At 52.0% G+C, this 20,456-nt stretch overlaps 1 protein-coding gene across 4 annotated transcripts in view; it reads left to right on the forward strand.

Moving 5' to 3' along the window:
- The first annotated feature begins 119 nt into the window (after positions 1-119).
- Positions 120-20,456, forward strand: part of LOC118219168 (suppressor of tumorigenicity 7 protein homolog) — a 23,576-nt gene continuing 3,239 nt past the window's right edge. For 2 of the 4 annotated variants that reach the window (XM_035402135.1, XM_035402136.1), the window contains exons 1-10: positions 120-291; positions 7,155-7,190; positions 14,723-14,805; positions 15,796-15,955; positions 16,085-16,139; positions 16,851-16,966; positions 17,407-17,482; positions 17,792-17,946; positions 19,252-19,349; positions 19,535-19,649. In XM_035402135.1, the coding sequence (XP_035258026.1) occupies positions 231-291; positions 7,155-7,190; positions 14,723-14,805; positions 15,796-15,955; positions 16,085-16,139; positions 16,851-16,966; positions 17,407-17,482; positions 17,792-17,946; positions 19,252-19,349; positions 19,535-19,649 (955 nt within the window). In that variant the 5' untranslated portion in view covers positions 120-230. Of the gene's footprint in view, positions 292-7,154; positions 7,191-14,722; positions 14,806-15,795; positions 15,956-16,084; positions 16,140-16,850; positions 16,967-17,406; positions 17,483-17,791; positions 17,947-19,251; positions 19,350-19,519; positions 19,650-20,456 lie in introns of all 4 variants that reach the window. The other 2 variants (XM_035402134.1, XM_035402138.1) reach the window with 2 other exon arrangements.

Raw genomic sequence — 20,456 nt, forward strand, 5'->3', positions numbered from 1 at the left:
ATAAATTGTTTATAATAAAAAATATTAAATTACGCGTATAACATAAACGCACCTATGTACAGCGCACCAAGTAAAAAAAACTGGCCGTCTTGGGGCACTATCCCAGGATGCACCAAACGCTAGGGGCGGTAGAGAGCACTAACATGGCTGAAAATGGATCAGGCTTTATAGATGAACTGAAGTTCTGCATTGTGTGGTCTTGGACGTACTTCTAGACGTTAGTTTTTGTTATGATATTTATGCTGTACCTTCTACGAGTGGCGTTCAAAGTAAACGATAATCTTACAACAGGTAAGCCCTGCAAACGAAACACGTCGTTTTTTTGCAGCCAAAAAGTTTGTTAGCTTGATGGCTAGTAACTTAGACACGTCTGCATTTCGTGCGCCTCTTGCCAGAGCCAGCTAGCTTTTTGGAAACCCTGTCTTGATATAGCAGGCGTCGTAGTCAGTTAGCTAATTCAATAACCCATTTTGGCTATCATCAGGCTTAAATGAATAGCTAATAACTGCAAAGTGCATGTTTTCTGGGAGCGACTGTGTTCATGTTTGAGAGAATTTATGTCTTTCTAAGTTTCCAAATTGTGGTTATTACAGTTGGGGGGAACATCTGGGTCGTAAAGTCTGGATTTTGGCGAGCTAATGAGCTCGATTGTTGTCAAACCTCAGAGAACCTCACCTTGAACGTTTTCCGTCATGCCGTTTCTTTGTAAAGGCTATCCATTAACCTACCTCTGTTAATTTTCCGTTTGTTGAAATAAGTTAGCAAAGTACGTTAGCTGGCGTTAGCTATAGCTGGTCTCCTGTGTTAGCTGTACATTGTTCACGTCACCAAAAGTAGTAGCTGTCTTTGCTCTTGTCTAGAAACACTAGTGCTAGCTCGTATGGCTAGCCGTTTAAACATTTAGTCGAACCACACTCCTGTCTGTAATTACATTGTAGATGTCCATAATAGCATTTCTCCTAGTCAAAATTGTATTATCACTAGTCAGAATGACCATTTGGGCATTTATTATCTTTTTGGATATCCAGAATTACAATTTCAGATATCTAAAACTGAATTCTGGATAGGAAGAACTGAATTACGGATATCCACAATACATTTGTGGTTATCTGCGATTGCATTGTTTCTAGTCATAATTCTAATTGTAGATATCTGAAATTGCATTTTTACTAGTCATAATGCCAATCGCGGATATCTGAAATGACAATTGTGGATAGGAAGAATGTCATTGTGATTCATTTGCACAAAACTACGTATGTTCTGCAGTCTCTCTTTGATACAGTAGTTAGATTACACTTTGTTTTAGATTCACAGTTGGCAAAAGAGCACGGCCAAGATAGCTATAGCAGTCAGAGTTGTTCCTGTTCTTGTGTGTGCACAGTTGTAAATGTACTGTCCGTGCAGCGAAATTGGGTTTCTGACAAGACAACAAATGGCTCCGATAGCTCCACTTTGGGAATGCTACTTTCACAGCAGATCAGATAATGACTTCATCCGCCACACGACGGTGACTGTGTTGAATGTGAATGGGAAACGTCTGTATATTCTGGGAATCATTTTGTAGCTGACTTGTTTTAGATTTAATCTGCTGGTTTAAAGGAGGTCTTTGGACATCCGCAGTGTCTCATTGTGGCTTCTCCTGGCCAAAGCATTTATTTTCTGGCCTCAGCCGAATGCACATTCACTAGATGGAAATTGTGGGCCCAGTGCCCAGTATCTTTGCATAGGCTGTTTCATACTGGTAATAATTGGCAGAAGAAATGTGTGTTTACACAGGGAAGGGGTCTACCCTGAAGAAGAGGGCATTGCATTTGTGTCAGTATGCCCAAGTCCCTGTCCTCATAGGGCAGTACCAGTTGTGCCTGGAAGCGAGGGTCACCAGTATTTGATGCCCATGGTTGCAGTGTTTTCAGTCAGGCTGGGCTGGCATGGCTGGGTTATGCCCATTCTTTCTGCTTTCTGGGGGGGGGGGGGTCAGTGATAGGGGCTCAGGAAGGGCCCGCATTCCCCCCACACCATGAGGAGCTTCTTCTTTTTCTCTGGTGGAGATCTTTCGCTTTCCCTTTTGCGCAAGAAAGCGTTTTCGGCCGCCGCGTTTGTCACGTGACGGGAGCGACGTGCTTGTGGAACCCGCCGCCGAGCCGATGGCCGTTTAGATAATGAAGCAGCTTCTCCATTTCGGCTCTGAGCCCTGCGGCGGCCAGATTTAGGCTAGTTGGATGTGCAGACACGTCTGGAGGTTTGGGGAAGTTGTCGACATGTCGCTTGGCCTTTTGAGCTGGGTGCGTACTGTAAAAGCCCTGGCCACCGTTTCATGAACGGTGATTGACCTCCAGGATCATTTCGGATGAACGTTTCAAAAGTCAGGACTGGATCACTGGGACCCAGATCAAAAATGTAAATGGAAATTGCAATCCAAGATTGCCAAAAGAGAATTGGGTTCTCAGTTCTTTAAAAACCCACTTTGACGATTAGGATAAATCCGAGCCAAGTAGTAAGACTGCATGAGAAAGCTTCAGACAGAAGCTTGCCTGGTGGGTGTGGAGAAATGTCAGCCTGGTGGGCTGTCTTCCTGCTGTTTGAAGTCTTGACTTCAGTCAGCAGCTGTCTTGCACCTGGAACACCTGGAGACGGGGTACTTCCTGTCCGGGCAGTGACGTGATTGGTGCAGTTGAATGTGGAGGCGGAGCCATAAGCGGAGGCCCTCCAGTACCTCTGCCCTGACTTGTCTGTGGAGCAGATGGAGCTGGGGGAGCAGTGTGCGTGGCTTTACAGTGCTGTTCCACACAAAGCACCCCCTCCCCCTGCAGTGCAGAATGTATGACTCTACAGTGCTGTTCCACACAAAGCTCTCCCTCCATCTGCAGCCCTGAATGTCTGGCTTTACATCGCTGTTCCGCTGAAAGCGCTCCCTCCCTCTGGGAGTTTCCTTTACCTCCCTGCCCTCCACTGGCCTCCCCAGCTTAGAGAAAGAGCCTCTTTGTCATAGGCGTGATGCAGGCCTAAATGCATTTCGGTCTTCCTGGTTTAAAATGGAAGAAGCACAAGAAACGGTTGTGGTTAAAATGCTAAAATGTCTTGTCTGCACACTGTGTGTCAAAACCGTTCTAAAAGGGTCTTATCTCTGGGAAGTGGGCGTTTGTGTTGTGAGCGGAGGGGGAACTCCTCTTGACGCACCTGAAACCAATGAGTACCGTCTCATGACCTTTGCAGAGGCGTTCGTTCCTCTCACCTGTGGTTCTGTAGGTGACTGGGCCTGTCGTCTATTGGTTGAAAGACCCCGACCTTAAGAGCATTCGCTCAGCAAGCTGAGATGCTGCTTTAGCCGTATTCACATTCAGGTTTAATGGCAGTGAAACAGTGCTGACTCCAAGACTGGCTTAGCACTGTAAGACTCGCCTGCATGTAGAGCTGTTATCCTGCTTGTGGTCGATGTGGAGACGTCTTATCCTGTTGATTTCATTACACTGATACCGCTCAGTGTGCAGCTGGATGTTTTTGTGACATGGTGGTTGTTCCAGCTTCATCAAAGCGGCCTGGCCTCAGACCCACTGAATTGTGTTGGGGTTTTTTTTCTTCTATTTTTATGTTGACACTTGCCAGTTTTTCTTGGTGGTGTTTGTTCTGTTTCGAGCAATGCCAGTCTCTGGTCGCGATGGACCGGGAGCGTTTTGTGTGAAATGAAAAGGGAGTGACGGACGTTTGCTCAGACTGCTGGGGGTTAACACGCAGACCTGAGTGTCAAAGTGTTCTCCATCCATCTCCTGCTGGCGGGTGAGTGACAGGTGCCAATCAGTCTGACCCTCTGTCAGCCCCATGGTGGCTGTGTCCGCTTGCTGAGTTGCTAGCGGTTACGCTGCCCTGTCAGTTGTCACAGGGGCAGCAGCAGGTGCACCTGCGTGGTCCGCGGGGTCCTGTGTGCATGTGGCCAGCGTGTGATCTGCACACTGTTACCCTCCCCCCCTCGACAGGGTTTCCCAGAGCCCTTCACTCCCCTTCCTCTTTTGGGCCGCACCCCTGTTGGGGACGGGACACCTCTGCAGGAGCTGGTCCCCGTGTGCAGACGGGTGAAACGTTTCAGAGTTTTGCTTTGGGGAGGTGTCATCTGTGCCTCTGCAGGGCTGCTTGGGAGTGCTCTGTCCCAGGAGACACTCAATCCTGCCCCCTGCGCCCCTCCCCCCTGCAGAGGGCAGGACGCAGGCCTTTATTTAGAAGGTGGGGGGGGGGGCAGCAGTAACCCGACCGGGGGGGCTCCGGGGGCCTGGTAACTACCCCCACCGACGTGCCTCATTCCCCCACAGACACAGGCTTCAGCCACCGTGTGCAGAACAAACAGCGGCCCGGCACCAGTATTCAGCATGCACTGGGGCGTGGCGCAGGGCGCTTCTGAAGGGAGGACTAACACATGATATTTTTTAGTTTAATTTTCATTTTTAACCAGAATTTTTTGTTATTCTAGGAGCTGTGTTAAAAAACTGAGCAGCAACTCAGTTTATGTAATTTAGCAGGTGTCATTTTGCCTGCGGCCAACAGAGGGCAGCAGACGCTGGCAGGCCGGGGGTCTGACCCACTTGCATTGTGGCGTCTGCGGACAATGATCCCATGCAGGCGACCGGAGGCCGCACAGACGGCTCTTTGTGGAGCAGCCGGTCGGCGTGTTCGCGCAAGGCTGTAAAATTAACGGATGGCCGTCGGAGGGTAGCGGCGGTGTGGGTCCGTCCGTCCCGGCTGCCGGTCTGTGCCGGTCACGGTCGCGGTGCGGTGAGCTTACACAGCCGCCCAGCACAGACCGGCCGATTGTCTGTGCCCGGACGCGGAGCCTGCCGTCACCGCGGGGGCCCCACGCGTTCTCTGAGGGCCGCGTCTCGGCCCCTGTGTGGGGTTACCGCTCGAACCGCTCCGCCGAGGGGAACCGCCGCCTCTGCTCTCGTTCGGCAGGAAGGGGCGTGTCTTACAGACTTGTGAAAAGGGTCAACGTGAGGTCGCTGGGTTCTGTGAAGCTGAAAGTGAGATTAGGCCATTTAAAGAAAGGAAGAAACGTTTCTCTTCTCGTAAGCGGCAGCGCAGCATAATGGATAAGGAGCTGGTCCTGTAACCTAAAGGTCATAGGTTTGATTCCCTGGTTGGACACTGCCGTTGTATCCTTGAGCACGGTACGTAGCCTGCCTTGCTTCAGTATATACCCAGCTGTATAAAGGGACGTAATTGTAAGTCGCCCTGGGTAAAAGCGTCTGCTAAATGCCTGCAATTGTAATGTAATTTAATGTAAAGCATTACGTATTGCTGTCGCGGTCACACAAAGTCGCCACCTCGGCCCTGTTTTGAGCCAGGAAAAACCCTGTTATGGGTATTGTAGTTCTTGAGTCGATCGTGGTGGTTGTCCTTAAGCCCACCATGCTCCGCTATCTTCTGTATGGACTACGTTTAGCACAGCCGAATTGAGATTTATTTCTTATGATCTCAGAGGTCTGCCAGCACGTTAAGGGTTCCAGTGCCGGGTCGCCAGCCGACACCTCTGATAAACGACGCCCTCTCCTTCATCCTCCTCTCGTGTTTTAGAGGGGGGAAGTGCTCATCTGTCAGTTGCTTAGCAACCCTGGCGAGATGCCGGTCCTCTGTGGTAATTTTTGCTCGTCACTGTATGAGAGAAGCGTCTTCTGGTGCTGCTGCTCAGGCCCACACGCACACACCGCTCAATTAGCTAAATCAGTTCCTCTGCCAGTTAGCTGCTTTTCCTGCCTGTTGTTTGATGCCAGTGGTTTTCATTTGAATGCTAAATGGCTTAAATTAGCCTGCAGCTCATTGGATACCTGAAGAAGGATTTCTGTTGTTACAGGGAAACAAGAAATCCTGAAACTGCTGTTCGGTAATAGTTTCACATCTTGAGCCAGTAATCCTGGAAACAAGAGCCACAATGGACACCTGCCACACTGCAGTTTCTCAGAGCTCAAGTGTAATTAATGTGCCTCTCGTGCAATGCTGAAAGCCGTGTCGGAGGGGGAGAACAGCCGTGTGCGCGGGACAAAGACCAAACCCGCTGCCTGTACCTCTCCCTCGAGCTTCGGGCCCGGCTGAAACAGGGCACCTGACGTGATTATCTGCTTGAGGAGGCTATTGTGTTCTCTTTAATTCTACGATAATCTGACAAATCAGTCTTGCACCATTGCCTATTAGATCCATTGTTCGCTTTCAGTGTACGTATTCATTTCAAATGTAATTCCGTTTGGTGATTTCTGACTGTGGCATTAGTTCCTGTGTCACGTTTATGTGATTGTTATTGTTGTTCTTGCGCGTGAGGCCTTTATCAGGACTCCCTTTGTGACGGTGACTGTATTGGCCCCCGTGCAGCCCAGGACAGCGCACTCCGTTAATATGACTCTGCGGAGCTGCCAGTCGTGACCAGCTGATGGGGGGGATGTGTCCTCTCTCTTGTGTCCCCCCCGTCTGATTGGCCGGCTCCCTCTCTCCTCTGTGTGGTGCAGGGTCCCGGTGTCGCTCGCCCTGCTTGTGTTGTCTGTGCTGTTGTCTCACCGGAGGAGTGCTGTCAGTGTCTGCTGTCTGCTGGTCTACCTAGAGAGAGAGAGAGAGAGAGAGAGTGAGTGAGGGGAGGGGGAGAGAGGAGGTGGAGAGAGAGAGAGAGGGGAGGGGGAGAGACAGAGAGGAGGGGGAGAGAGAGAGAGAAAGAGGGGAGGGGAGGGGGAGAGAAGGAGAGAGGGCGAGGGAAGGAGAGAGAGTGTGTGAGAGTAAGAGAGGAGAGAGAGCTGAGAGGGGGAAGCGGTCTCGAGCAGAAGGAAGCTGGGGGAAGAGCAGCGAGCGGCTCTCTCCCGTCGTGCGTTCTCTGTCCCTGCGAGCCGGATGCGGGCGCGGGCTCTGCAGCGGGACTGGCGGGATTGGCGGGTTCGGCGGGGGGTCTCTCTGTGCGCTGGGCGAGCGGGAGGGCGGGGGGCCCGTGCTGCTGGCAGGCTGTAGCAGAGGGCATCTGGCCTCCTGGGAGCCGGCTCTGCATTGTCTGCTTTTAATGACCCCTGCTGTGTAGCTGCCTGCTTACCATCGCCTCTCTCTCTCCCTCCCTCCCTCCCTCCCTCCCTCTCCCTCCCTCCTTCTCTCTCCCTCCCTCCCTCTCCCTCTCCCCCTCTCTCTCTCTCCCACCACAGTGTCCGGTCCAGCCATGTTCGGCACAGAGTCCTCACGTGAGTACACTCTGTACAGTCTCTCTCCTCTCCTTCCTCCCTCTCTCTCTCTCTCTCTCTTTGTGTCTGTGTGTCTGTTAGTCTGTGGACGGTGTCTGTTCAGCCCTCTCGTTTCCCTGTGGCAGGTTGCTGTACAGGCTCTGGGCTCTCCCGTTCTGTATGGAGGGCCAGTGGTAGCAGGCAGGGATGCTAAATTTATGGTGCTCATCCCCCTTTATTATCCGGCTACCCATGGTCCTTCTTTCTCTCTCTCTCTCTCTCTCTTTCTTTCTCTCTCCCGCTCCCTCTCATCTCTCCTTCTGCCCTACAGTTTGTTTATCCATATTTAGAAGCACTGCGTTTGTGTGTGTGTGTGTGTGTGTGCGTGTGTGTGCGTGCAGATGGTGTGGAGACGCTAGGCTAGTAGCGGTAGCCGCTGCAGTGGCTCGCAGGCAGGTACGGTGGTGCTGTGGCCGGTCCGCGCTACGCGGCTCAGCGCTCCTGTGCGCGACGGCGCGCCGCTCTCCGGCTAGCTTCGGTGTCAGGTGACATTGAGAGATAAACGGCGGTGCGATGGCGGGTGTTAAAGCGCGGAGGGGGGGGGTCGCCTGGGGGTCGAGTCTCTCGTCTGTTGTTGTGAGTGTCAGAGCTGGGGGTACAGCCTTAATAAACACCGGTGTTTTGGTTACACTACCAGCATATTTCTCACGGCTGCCCCCCCCTCAGTGAGAAAGGGCATGTGTGTTTGGGGGGCAGGGGGAGGGGGGGGAGGGGCACAGTCCTGCAGGAGACTCAGTCGTCTCTGTCTCCTTCCCCTCTCGTCTGTGGAGAAACAAAGATGTCAGAATATTCCTACCTGAAGATACACAGCTGGCCCTCTGGAGTTACTCTTTGTGTTTACTCCACATGCACTGTTTCAGTCAGAGAATCGGCTCAGTGTGCACGTAGACTGGGGTGTGACGACGGCTTGAGCTGTGATGCCTGCACCTACATCACAGATATACAGCAGATAAATTAGAGCATATGCATTTAAAAGTATGTTTTCTTGTAACTGGTGCACTGAATGGATCTCTGTATGCACTGTGTACATTGTTCCTGTTTCTTTGGGTGCTGGGGGCCACATTGGCTTGTGTATAAACTGTTGTGATGGATGGAATATGCAGCGGCAGGTTGATGTGGAGATATGATGCCGGTTGTAACTGCGGTGTAATAGTGGGACAGCGCAAGCTTCATGGTGCTGTGTCAGTCTTGTGCACGTGTGCTGCGTGTGCAGCCGGGGGTGAATGTTTGCTCATGGATCAGCAGGTGCCTTTGCTTAGGGTGACTTTCTGGGCCCGTTTTTTTTTTTACCAGCTGTGTGTTTTATGCTGCTTAATGTTTGCTGGAGCACTCTAGCGTTGGTACTCTGAGGGAGAGGACGAAAGGAGAAACGGGATTGGTTGGATGGGTGACCTGTTCTCCCGCTTTCGTCGGGCTGAATGATGTCTCTGCGTCCGCCGGGGTCTGACAGGGGACAAGAGGCTGCCGTCAGGGTCTGCCCACGGGCGAAATTCCAGGCCTGGGTCACCGCTCTGTCTGAGACTGGGGCGGGGGGGGGGAGCTGACTGCTGACATTTTAGGACTTGGGGGGGACAGGCGCTGTACAGAGGAGGCTGCTCAACTACTTCACTAACATAAACATGCTTGGTCCACAAAGCCAAGGAAGTAAACTGTTTTTTGCCCTAAATGGCATTGCTCAGTCTTGCCCTGACACACGGCCTGTGTGGTTGCTGTGGTTAGGGTTAGGCGAGTTGTTGCTTACTTGCAGGGTAAGGTGCTGATAGAGTGTATGCGTGCAGCCCAGGGGGGGTGTTTCACAAAGCAGGGTCACTGAGTAGCTGGACAACTGCGCTGAGTAAACCTCAGAACGGCTTTTTTTACTTCAGTCCGTGCTCCAGATTTGGGAGGGTTGCGGGCTTTACTCAGCGCAGTTACCCAGCTCACTCTGGGCCGGTCTTTGATGAAGCCCTGTGTGTGTGCAGCTGTCCTGTGCCCCTGCCCCCCCCCCCCCCCCCCGGCTCCCCCCGTACAGTCTGACTGAAGACAGGGCCCTGTCCTGCTGTCGGTTTCGGGCTTGGAGGACTCCGGGACGCGCTGGCGACGCGCGCTCTGAAAATGGCCGTTTGATGAAGGCGCCGGGACCGACGGCGGCCAGCTGGCTCTGTTGCCGTGGCTACCCGCCCTCTCGGCTGCTGAGCGGCGGCTGCAGAGCGGCGGCTGCAGAGCGGCGGCTGCAGAGCGGCGGCTGCTGAGCGGCGGCTGCAGAGCGGCGGCTGCTGAGCGGTGGCTGCAGAGCGGTGGCTGCTGATTGGTGGCTGCTGAGCGGCGGCTGCAGAGCGGTGGCTGCAGAGCGGTGGCTGCTGATTGGTGGCTGCTGAGCGGCGGCTGCAGAGCGGTGGCTGCAGAGCGGTGGCTGCTGATTGGTGGCTGCTGAGCGGCGGCTGCAGAGCGGCGGCTGCTGAGCGGTGGCTGCAGAGCGGTGGCTGCTGAGCGGTGGCTGCAGAGCGGTGGCTGCTGAGCGGGGACTGCTGAATAGGGCTATTTTTGTCACCCGGCGCTCTGAAAGGAGAGAAGCGCTCCGTGGCGGGGCGTAGGATTACAAAAGGGAGCACACCGATCTGCCATGCTCCAGTAAACACTCACCCGCTCCACGCAGTCCCAGTTCTGCACAGGGTCTGAATATGCATTTCGTCACGGTGTCATGGTTACGGGTCGATTTTTATGAGGGAAAAATGATCCTTTTAAAATGACCTCACTCTTGCTTTACATAACATAACGTAACTGCCATTTACACCGATGCCCTTATTAAGAGTGACTTACACAATATTTACACGGTGTCCATTTAAAAAGCTGGATGCGTACTGATGCGATCCAGGTTAAGTACCTTGCTCAGGGTTGCGAGAGCAGTGCCGTGCCATTATACTACACCGAAGCCCTATGTCCGTTCAGTGTGTAATAAGCTCAGCACTCTTTAAAGAGTACCGGCTCGCCCGAGAAGCACACACCCGGGCTTTGGACCGCTCCTGATGGATGGATTAAGCAGACACTGAAACGCACTGAGGCCTTCCAGGACCGCTGGACTGCTCCACCTGCTGAAACGGGCCCCAGGTCTACATCCAGCTTCACATGGGCTTCAGATGGGCCAGATCACGCGCTGAACAAAACATCTGAGTGGATCTGAAAGCCGTCAGCTCCTGTAATGACTAGTCTCTGTCCCCCTCTGGAATAGCAGGCCGGTAGACACACACCACGTCTCCATTAATTCACTACTTGTACCTTCGAAGAACTAAAAAAAATGGGAAGCGGCGTGCGACCTTGTGAAAGAGTGTCTCTCTCTCTCTCTCTCTCTCTGCAGGCAGCGGGTGCATTATTTAAAAGCGGGCGCTCCAATCCGGCGTCCCTCCAGCTCTGAGGGAGGTTTTTGTTTTTGCCCTGGGCCTCTGCGGCTCTTCCTGCGGGGGCCATGTTTTATATCTCCCGGCGTGCAGCGCTGATCGGCGCTGTGCTTAACCGCGCGGCGGGGACGGAGACGGGCGCTGGGGGATTGTGGGGGATCTCCCGCGGGTGCCCCGCCCGCTGCTCTGACGCTTATTAGCGGCGGCTAATTACACGCGCCTCGCCCCCCAGAGGAGGTTCCCCCCGAACCTGCGTCCGAAGGAACTGAGCGCGTGCGAGACGAGGCGCTCTTTGGTCTGTCGGACGTCTCGCGCTGGTTGTCAGTTGACCGTTGTGCGTTTGTTGTCGGTTAGCAGCTGTGGGACGGCTGTTGGTTGACTGATGTGCATAGGTTGTCGATTAGCCGTTGTGCGCTGGTTATCTGTTGCTCAGTGTGTGTCTGTAGTCAGTAAGCGGCTGTGTGCTGGTTGTCAGTTGCTCAGTCTGCGTTTATTGTCAGTAAGCAGCTGTGTGTCAGTTGTCCTCCACCGTTGGTGTGCGTTTGTTCCTGCGCTGGCTGCACTTTGGGATCTCCGTTCCCAGGCATGAAGGTAATGATCCATTTATAGCGCTCCCCATTTCAAACTGCTCATATCAAACCCTCAGTTCCTCTGGCAGCCCTGCTCTCTCTGATCCAAATGGGTCTGAAGGGCATTAGCGCCGCTGCCTCTGATCCTCTCAGGTAAATGGGCTAAATAGCATCACAGAGCACATTACCTGCATTTAACTGTCAGCTCAGCATTGTGGATTGGCTGCAGTTTCCCCCAGTGCTTCAGGAAGTGCTGCCACAATGATGTGGTCAAAGATGAGGCATTCTGGTGTGGTATGCGCCTGGTGGTTTGTTAGGTGCTGTGCTTGATGTGCTCAGTGGTTGTCACCATATCAGTATTAGCTGGAGGTGGTCCCGACCGTTCAAATATTTGATCATATGTTGTCCAGCGATGCAGACCTGTGGCTATTGAGTTTCTGTAAGTGGATGACCTATCACCAGCTTATGTAATGAATCTGACGTACCGCAGTGTGTGTGCATGTGTGCGTGTGCATGTGTGTGTGCATGTGTGCATGTGTGCGTGTGCATGCATATACGTGTGTGTGTGTGTGTGTCTGTGTGTGTGCATATACTCGATGAGTTTCCTGGCCTATCGTTTTTGACTCTTTAAGTGTATTTCGTTGGGAGTAATTAGGGTTTTTAATTGGACTCTGACTCTCCCTTTAAGGCTGATCTCCTGTGTTACAGACCCACTGCTGGCTGAGATACACATCACACCCTGACTGCCTCACACATCACATCACACCCACCCTGACTGCCTCACACATCACATCACACCCACCCTGACTGCCTCACACATCACATCACACTTCCCACAGGTCACTGAGGTCATTCACACACAAACAGCATCTCACTGTGAGTCATCACTGCATCCAGCATCAGCCACACACAGAGAGGAGAGGAGCCTCACACACACTCACACACACACACACACACAGAGGAGAGGAGCCGTGCACTCACACACACACACACACACACACGTTCATAAAACCACATTCAGCCTAATCCACTGGTAAAGTCATAATCAAACAGTGTAAGTGTTGTTCACAGAGATATGGCAGCGCTGCAGTGACCGTGAATGCAGCTGCTGAGAGTTTCCGTAGTCCTGTGGCCCTAAATGAGTGTGACTTACTTGCTGCTGTCTTGTTCTCTGAACCGGCAGTGCTGATTGGTTGAGCCGGCAGCGAGGGGCCTTTGTGACATCACTTCCTGGTGTGGTCGCAGCGAGGGCAGGCTGCATATGCAGTGCTGTGCTGGTGAAGTGGACAGTGAATGCTCTGAGTAAAGGCTAAAGCCCAGGGCCAGGGTCTGTGATGTAACGGTTTGATTAATTGCCGTGGCAGTTTAATTAAGGTTAGTGCTCTTAGACTGTCGGGTGGCTGATTGCCCTGGGGCGTCATTTGCAATTTCAGTTTTTTAAATAAGATCTGAGTGTGTTGCAGATTTCAGTAGCTCTCCTCCTCTTGCTCCGCTCAGTTCTGTGGGGGTTGGCTCGCACTCAGGAACACAAGGAGAATACTACACGCCTGTTAAGTTAGCTGCATTGCAGGGTCTCTCCGAATGTGTGTGCCTTCTTATCACATCATTTATTTTGAGCTTCAGTAGTTGTCCTCAGGTACACCCCCCTTCTGAGCTCCTCCTGCCATTAAAAGGGGCCTTTGTAGCTCTCCGTCACTGGGCCAGGCTGAGTTCAGCTGCCCAGGTAGGTGAAGGTAACATTTGGTGGAGTAGTTGCGTTTGGTGGGCTGTTGTTATGCAGAAAGGGGTGCGGTGCAGATGAGGGTTGGGTCTCGCCCCGCCCCCCCACCGGCGCTGCAGCCGCGCTGAGTTCTCGGCTCGTTTGGCCGCTGCTTTGAAGTCTGCGCTCGGCGCTGCGTCCTGTGGAAGGGCGAAAGTTTTGTTTTTCTTTCATCTTCTTCCAAGAAGATTTTGGTAGGACTTTTAATTGGCTGTGGCTTGTTTGTGTGTGTGTCTGTATGTATGTGTGTGTCTGTGTCTGCGTGCTTCTTGTGTGTGTGTGTGTCTGTGTCTGTGTCTGCGTGCTTCTTGTGTGTGTAAACGCTGATGATGGTGTGAGGGGTGAGGGGGAGGTGATATGATGCTGTTGAAGGTTGGGGGGGGGTGGGGGTTGAGGTTTATGGGAGTTGTGATGGAGGGGGGGGAGGCTCCCACCCTTCTGCCTGTCAGCCCCACACACAGCCTGGCCCGCTGCAGTAATGTCATCAGACACAGTCCCTGCACACGGTCACCCATTCCTCCTTCATCACGGGGGGGGGGGGTACGGGGGGTTTGCCCTGACTTATCCTCCAGCACCGCTGTAAAAACCCCCTGAGCTGCTCAGATTTCCCCTCCTCCTTTAATGACGTGTAATGTAATATTCGTCCAGCAGGAGCCACAGGCCCCCCGCGGCTCCTGCAGTTTACATTGTAAAACCTGACCCGCTGACCCCTCCGGCCCGGGCCCATTGCCCTAATGGCCAGTCCACTCGCCCGTCCAGTTCACCTGCAGTCAATAAAACCCATCCGCTCAGCGCTGTATTACCGGGAGCTCAAACGTCAGTAGCCAATGGGAGGTGGGGGGCGGGGATTTGAGTGGCATGCTGAGCTAGGCTGGGGGCGGGGTGGATGCAGTGTGGCTGTTATATGACAGGTGATGTATGAGGTTGTGTGTAATTGTCATTCCCAGTTGAGCCTCAGCGCAGTGCTCTGTCCCAGCCTGTGGGTGTGATTACCATAGCGGTGTTGGGGGCGTTGAGGTGCGGAGGGGGTGGTAATGTGTGGGTCCGGGACGTCTCGTCGGACCCGTTGGAGACCCGTCCTTGTCCTGCCTCCCGCTAAGTCGCGAGGGGACGGACGAGCGCGCGCGTCCTCCGCCATGCAGCCTGGTCGCCGTGGAAACAAACGTGTGCTTGCGTGCGCCTTCTGCTCTCTAGTAATGGCTTGGCTTTAATTCCAGATGTGGGCTGTCGCTCTGTGTTTTGGGAAGGTCTATGGTGTCTAATTGGCTGAGAGTCGGGAGGCCACACCCCCTCGGTCCATTCCCAGCGCCTGTGCTTTGGAGAAGCTTTGTGATGGTCTGGTGTCATTTTGAGAGCACAGTTCCTCCGGTCCAACCAGATTGCCTGCACTGCTGGTCTAAGTGTCCTTCTACGCACAGATCCATCTATAGACTGGAACAAATGACTTTCAGTGGCTTTTATTTGCACTGATGGCTGAGCCTTTATCTGGAGGTTGCAGAGACAAACGAGCCCTTCTGGAAAGTACTGTATCATTAAATTTAATTATGCTTTCAGGGAGATAGAGTCAGTATGGACATGCTAATATCAGGGTGTTCTGTCCGTGTGCTTCCTTCCCTTTGCCAATATTGGGATGAATTAACTCTCCCCCTCCCCTCTACCTCTCTCCCTCCCCATCCCCCTCTTCCTCTCTCCCTCCCCCTCCCTCTCACTCGCTCTCGTATTCCCTCCCCCCTCCCCCCTTCCCTCTCCCTTCTCTTCTCCCTCCATCTTGTGTTGTTGTCCCCCTCGCAGTGAGCATGTTTCTCAACACTCTGACCCCCAAGTTCTACGTGGCCCTGACGGGGACCTCGTCCCTCATCTCCGGGCTCATCTTGGTGAGTGCGCTGGTGCATTAGCTCTTGAAGCGATGGCCGCTCATTGCAGCTGGTAATTGTTGACTAAAGGCATATGCTACATGAAGCAATTCATTGTGCAGATTGTATCACCTAGCAACCGCAACCCCACATTGCTTCTTGTAAGAGCCAGGGCTGTCTGTGTACACGTCAGCTTTTGTGCAACTGATTTTGTGCATTGACCAATCAGGGCTTACGGATGCTGATCGCTTCAATTCAAAGGGTTTCTTCCCTTCTAAATGACACAGAGCGGCCGGGTCCTCATTTAATTCTTGTTACAGATTTCACAGATGTCACAGATTTGCATGAAGGCCACATCTCATAACTCCCCCTCTTTGTAAACTTATAGCTACACCTGTTCCAGATAGATACAGTGTCTTTGCTTTGCACAGTTTTACCTTGTAAAATAGTCAAATCAAACAAGAGTCAAATAAAATGAAAACGTACCTTTGCTCACATGTAACTGAATACAGTTCAGAATCTTTCATTTCACGTGTGCTGTGATGACGTCATCAGGGGAATTGCGTGAGGTCACAGTAAGCCTGGCTTTGCGCAGCTTGGTCTGCGCAGGTGTTTGTGTCTGAGCCTTTTCCTTCGGCGCACAGGATTGCTATTGTTGCAGATTTTGCCGTTAGCATCCAGTCCACGGGGGAGACTGTTTGCTTTTCAACTCGATTTAGCTCCGCCTCTCATTTGCATACATTTCCCATCAGCAGCTGATTATTTGTGTAGGACTCAGTCAATTCAAAGCAGACCTGGCCAGTCCTGGTCTATTTTACTGTGAAATTATAACAGTCTCAGACTGGAGAGAGGCTGTGTTTCATACTGCAGTACACACAGCAGTAAAGACCCAAGCCCACAGAGGAAATGACATACCTTTTCCAGATGTTGGAAATATATATATTTTTTTTTATTTATTTTCTTAATAACGGACATAATTCTGAAAGTGAGTGCTTGTTTTTGTCCCTGCAGATATTCGAGTGGTGGTACTTCAGGAAGTATGGCACTTCCTTCATAGAGCAGGTGTCCGTCAGCCACTTGCGCCCCCTGCTGGGCGGAGTGGATAACGCCTCGCCCAGCAACTCCAGCCCCAGTAACGGAGACACAGACTCCAGTCGACAGAGCGTGTCAGGTAGGAGGGCCGCTGGACCACGCCGAGTGGCTTCAGTCACAGTGCAGTGCGGTGCATTTTCACTGATTTAAGGCTGCTGACTTTCTCTAACATATTTTATTTCCCTGTTCATGTTTGCTCCATCTCCAGAATGTAAAGTTTGGAGAAATCCGCTAAATTTATTCAGAGGGGCAGAATACAACCGGTGAGTATCACTCCCTCCATCTCTCTCTCTTCCCTTCTGTCTCTCTCCCCCTCCCCTTTATCTCTGCCTTCCCCTCTGTGTGTGTCTCTCTCTCTCTCCCCTCCCTCTCCCCCTCTCTCCCTCCCTCTCCCCCTCTCTCTCTTTAGCCGATACAGACAGCTCCCACAGCCCGCTCCCACAGGTATAATGTATAAAAGTGCTGTACCTCTACAAATTAGATCCAGCCAGTGGCACAACCTGACATTTCCTCTATTATTCCGGAGGAATGCTGGGTAATTTTCTCCTGGCTGCAGCCCTGGGCTTACAGCCATCACTGTTCTGAGGAGCTCTAAATGCCACTGTATTCCAAGCAATAACGTGTCCAACTTTATCCGTACACCAGGAGCCATGTTTGAACCTGTTACATGTGTACATTAGGACAGGAGAAAGCCCTTATGACACCTTTTTGGCAGCCATTTTGCACTTGCATAGCCAGCTGAGGCCCAATTGTGCATGTAGCCATTATTTTACTGAAAAAACCTGTGGGTGTGATGCCACTGTTAAGCTCATTCTCCATAGGAAGACTGCTGCACCCGTCTTGTAGCTGCTTTATTGGCTGTCATTGGTCACATGTAGACCGGCTTCCTGCCCCACCCATTGCTAGGCAGCAGCCTGAGTGACAGCTGCTATTTGAGTAAGCACTGACGGGGGGGTGGGGCCTGTGTGTGACAGGTACACATGGGTGACGGGCCGAGAGCCGCTCACCTACTACGACATGAACCTCTCAGCGCAGGACCACCAGACCTTCTTCACCTGCGACTCGGACCACCTGCGCCCGGCCGACGCCAGTAAGAGCCGCGTAGCTTAGCGCCGCGTAGCTTAGCGCCGAGTTTTTAACCTAATATGCGTTTCATAAACTATATGTGCATCTTTATCCTGTGTCCTGATGAACGTCTTGCTATGTGTTCATAGTAACTTATGCCTTGTATTTTCTATGTCATGATCATTATATCTAAACTTGCTTATGTAGTTGTTTTATGTTGTGATGAGTATATCTTAAATTATTGGGTTTTTTTTGTTTTTTATTATTTTGTCTTGCATGTTTGCATAAATGTTTTTGTTTTTTAATGTGGACTCCAGGAAGAAAGACCTGGCATCAGCTAATGGGGATCCTAATAAAATCAAATGAAATGCATGAAGAAGTTATTGCATGGTGTGTTTGGGACATAGTGTGGGTGAGTGTGTGGCTGTGGCTGTGGCTGACAGGCTGTGTCTGTGTTCTCTGCAGTAATGCAGAAGGCCTGGAGGGAGAGGAACCCTCAGGCCCGCGTCTCTGCTGCTCACGAAGCCTTAGAGCTGGAGGAGTGAGTCTGTCTCTCTGTACACCTGCACATACCTGTTCATACCTGTAGATACCTACACACACCTGTGTATATCTGCACACACCTGTGTATACCTGCACATACCTGTACACACCTGTGTATACCTGTACATACCTGTGTATACCTGCACACCTGTGTATACCTGTGTATACCTGCACACCTGTGTATATCTGTACATACCTGTGTATACCTGTACACATTTTATCATCATCATCATTATTTTTATTGCCATTAGTGTGTTATGTTTAGTGTTGTTATTGTTTGATGAATGTGTGGTGGTTGCTGTTGCAGCTGTGCCACAGCCTACATCCTGCTGGCGGAGGAGGAGGCCACCACCATCGTGGAGGCCGAGAAGCTCTTCAAACAGGCGCTGAAGGCTGGGGAGGGCTGCTACAGACGCAGCCAGCAGCTACAGCACCACGGAGCGCAGTATGAAGCACAGCACAGTGAGTGAGCCTGATACACACACACACTCATACACACACACACACACACACACACACACACACACACACACCACGGAGCGCAGTATGAAGCACAGCACAGTGAGTGAGCCTGATACACACACACACACACACCACGGAGCGCAGTATGAAGCACAGCACAGTGAGTGAGCCTGATACACACACACACACACACCACGGAGCGCAGTATGAAGCACAGCACAGTGAGTGAGCCTGATACACACACACACACACACCACGGAGCGCAGTATGAAGCACAGCACAGTGAGTGAGCCTGATACACACACACACACACACCACGGAGCGCAGTATGAAGCACAGCACAGTGAGTGAGCCTGATACACACACACACACACACCACGGAGCGCAGTATGAAGCACAGCACAGTGAGTGAGCCTGATACACACACACACACACACCACGGAGCGCAGTATGAAGCACAGCACAGTGAGTGAGCCTGATACACACACACACACACACCACGGAGCGCAGTATGAAGCACAGCACAGTGAGTGAGCCTGATACACACACACACACACACCACGGAGCGCAGTATGAAGCACAGCACAGTGAGTGAGCCTGATACACACACTCATACACACACCACGGAGCGCAGTATGAAGCACAGCACAGTGAGTGAGCCTGATACACACACACACACACACGCCCACATGCACCACGGAGCGCAGTATGAAGCACAGCACAGTGAGTGAGCCTGATACACACACACACACACACGCCCACATGCACCACGGAGCGCAGTATGAAGCACAGCACAGTGAGTGAGCCTGATACACACACACTCATACACACACACACACACACACACACACACACACACCACGGAGCGCAGTATGAAGCACAGCACAGTGAGTGAGCCTGATACACACACACACACACACACACACTCTCACACACACTCATACACACACACACACACACACACACACACACACACACTCACACACACACACACACACACACACACACACACACCACGGAGCTCAGTATGAAGCACAGCACAGTGAGTGAGCCTGATATACACACACACACACACACACACACGCCCACATTCACCATGGAGCGCAGTACGAAGCTCTGCACAGTGAGTTGAGAATGGCTTACTTTAGCTCACGCACAAACACGCTCACACATGTGCTACTTCAGTCTGTTGAAGGTGTGAACACTCACTGGAGCACAGACCATGTGCATGTTATGTGTGTGTGTGTGTGATTGTGACAGAGACACGGTAAGGTGAGTCTCAGTGGGGCTGCTGGTTTCTTGCAGGGCGGGACACTAATGTATTGGTTTACATTAAAAGAAGACTGGCCATGTGCTCCAGGAAGCTGGGCAGGACCAGGGAAGCTGTGAAAATGATGAGAGATGTAAGTATTTTAACAAAACTGCCCTTGGAACAGCAACACACACCCGGCTCCGCCCTCCAACAGCACGGCCTTATATGGGCGCGGAGCCGGGTGCGTGTGCTGTTTTGTAGCTGTTTGTGGTGCTTTCAACTTGAGTGCTGCCCTCTTTTGGGTGTTACATGTAACAGCAGTTGTGTGTTTTCCAGTTAATGAAGGAGTTCCCTCTCCTCAGTATGTTCAATATCCACGAGAACCTGCTGGAGTCGCTGCTGGAGCTGCAGGCCTACGCCGACGTACAGGCCGTGCTCGCCAAATACGACGGTAAGCCCCGCCCCCCTCCCCTGTGCGGGCTGCGGGTTCCAGTCTCGCTGGAGCCGCGACCGCTACGCACCCTCTCAGCGAGGCATTTCCCCTGAATGGTCTCCCAGTTAATACCTAACCCTGCACAAATACCCGTGTGATTGGTCCATGGGAGTGGACGCTCTCGCTTGTGTCATTTTAAGAGTTGTGCCAAAGGTTCTTACACAGAGGCTTGTGTTTGCACAAGGGGAACTCAGGATGGCTAACTGCTACCCCAGCTTGCACAAAACGTTCTCGCAGTGTTGCTGCCATGTAGTGGCAATGTTATATCGTAGACAGAACATTCCAGTAACATTGTGAGGCCATTTTGTGTTAGGTGGTCTTGCCCTTGTGCTGAGGCATTTCAACTGAATTTCTCCAGTTAATACCTAACTTTGCGCAAAGACCTGTGCGATTCGTCCATGGCAGTTGGTCATTCTCGCTTGTGGTTTTCATTTTACGAGTTGGGTCACTGCAGAACCACAGGCTTTTTGCACAGGAAGCCTTGTGTTTGCACAAGAGGCCGCGCTGCGTAGTAGCAATTCTGCTGTTGGAAACGTCCTTATTGGAGGTGGGGGTGGGGAGGTAGACTCTGTCCTGATGTAGTGTACCCCCGCGATGAAGGTTAGCATGGCACAATCACTTTAATAATATGGCAATAATAAAACGGTTGTTATTTTTCAAGGCGATCTCTTCTTGGTCTCCCTCTCTCCACCCCTCTCTCGCTCTCTGTTTCTCCATCTTTCTTTTTCTCTCTCCATCTCTCTCTGTCTTTCTGTGTGATTTTTT

This window comes from Anguilla anguilla, chromosome 19 (genome assembly GCF_013347855.1).
Source record: "Anguilla anguilla isolate fAngAng1 chromosome 19, fAngAng1.pri, whole genome shotgun sequence".
NCBI lineage: Eukaryota > Metazoa > Chordata > Actinopteri > Anguilliformes > Anguillidae > Anguilla > Anguilla anguilla.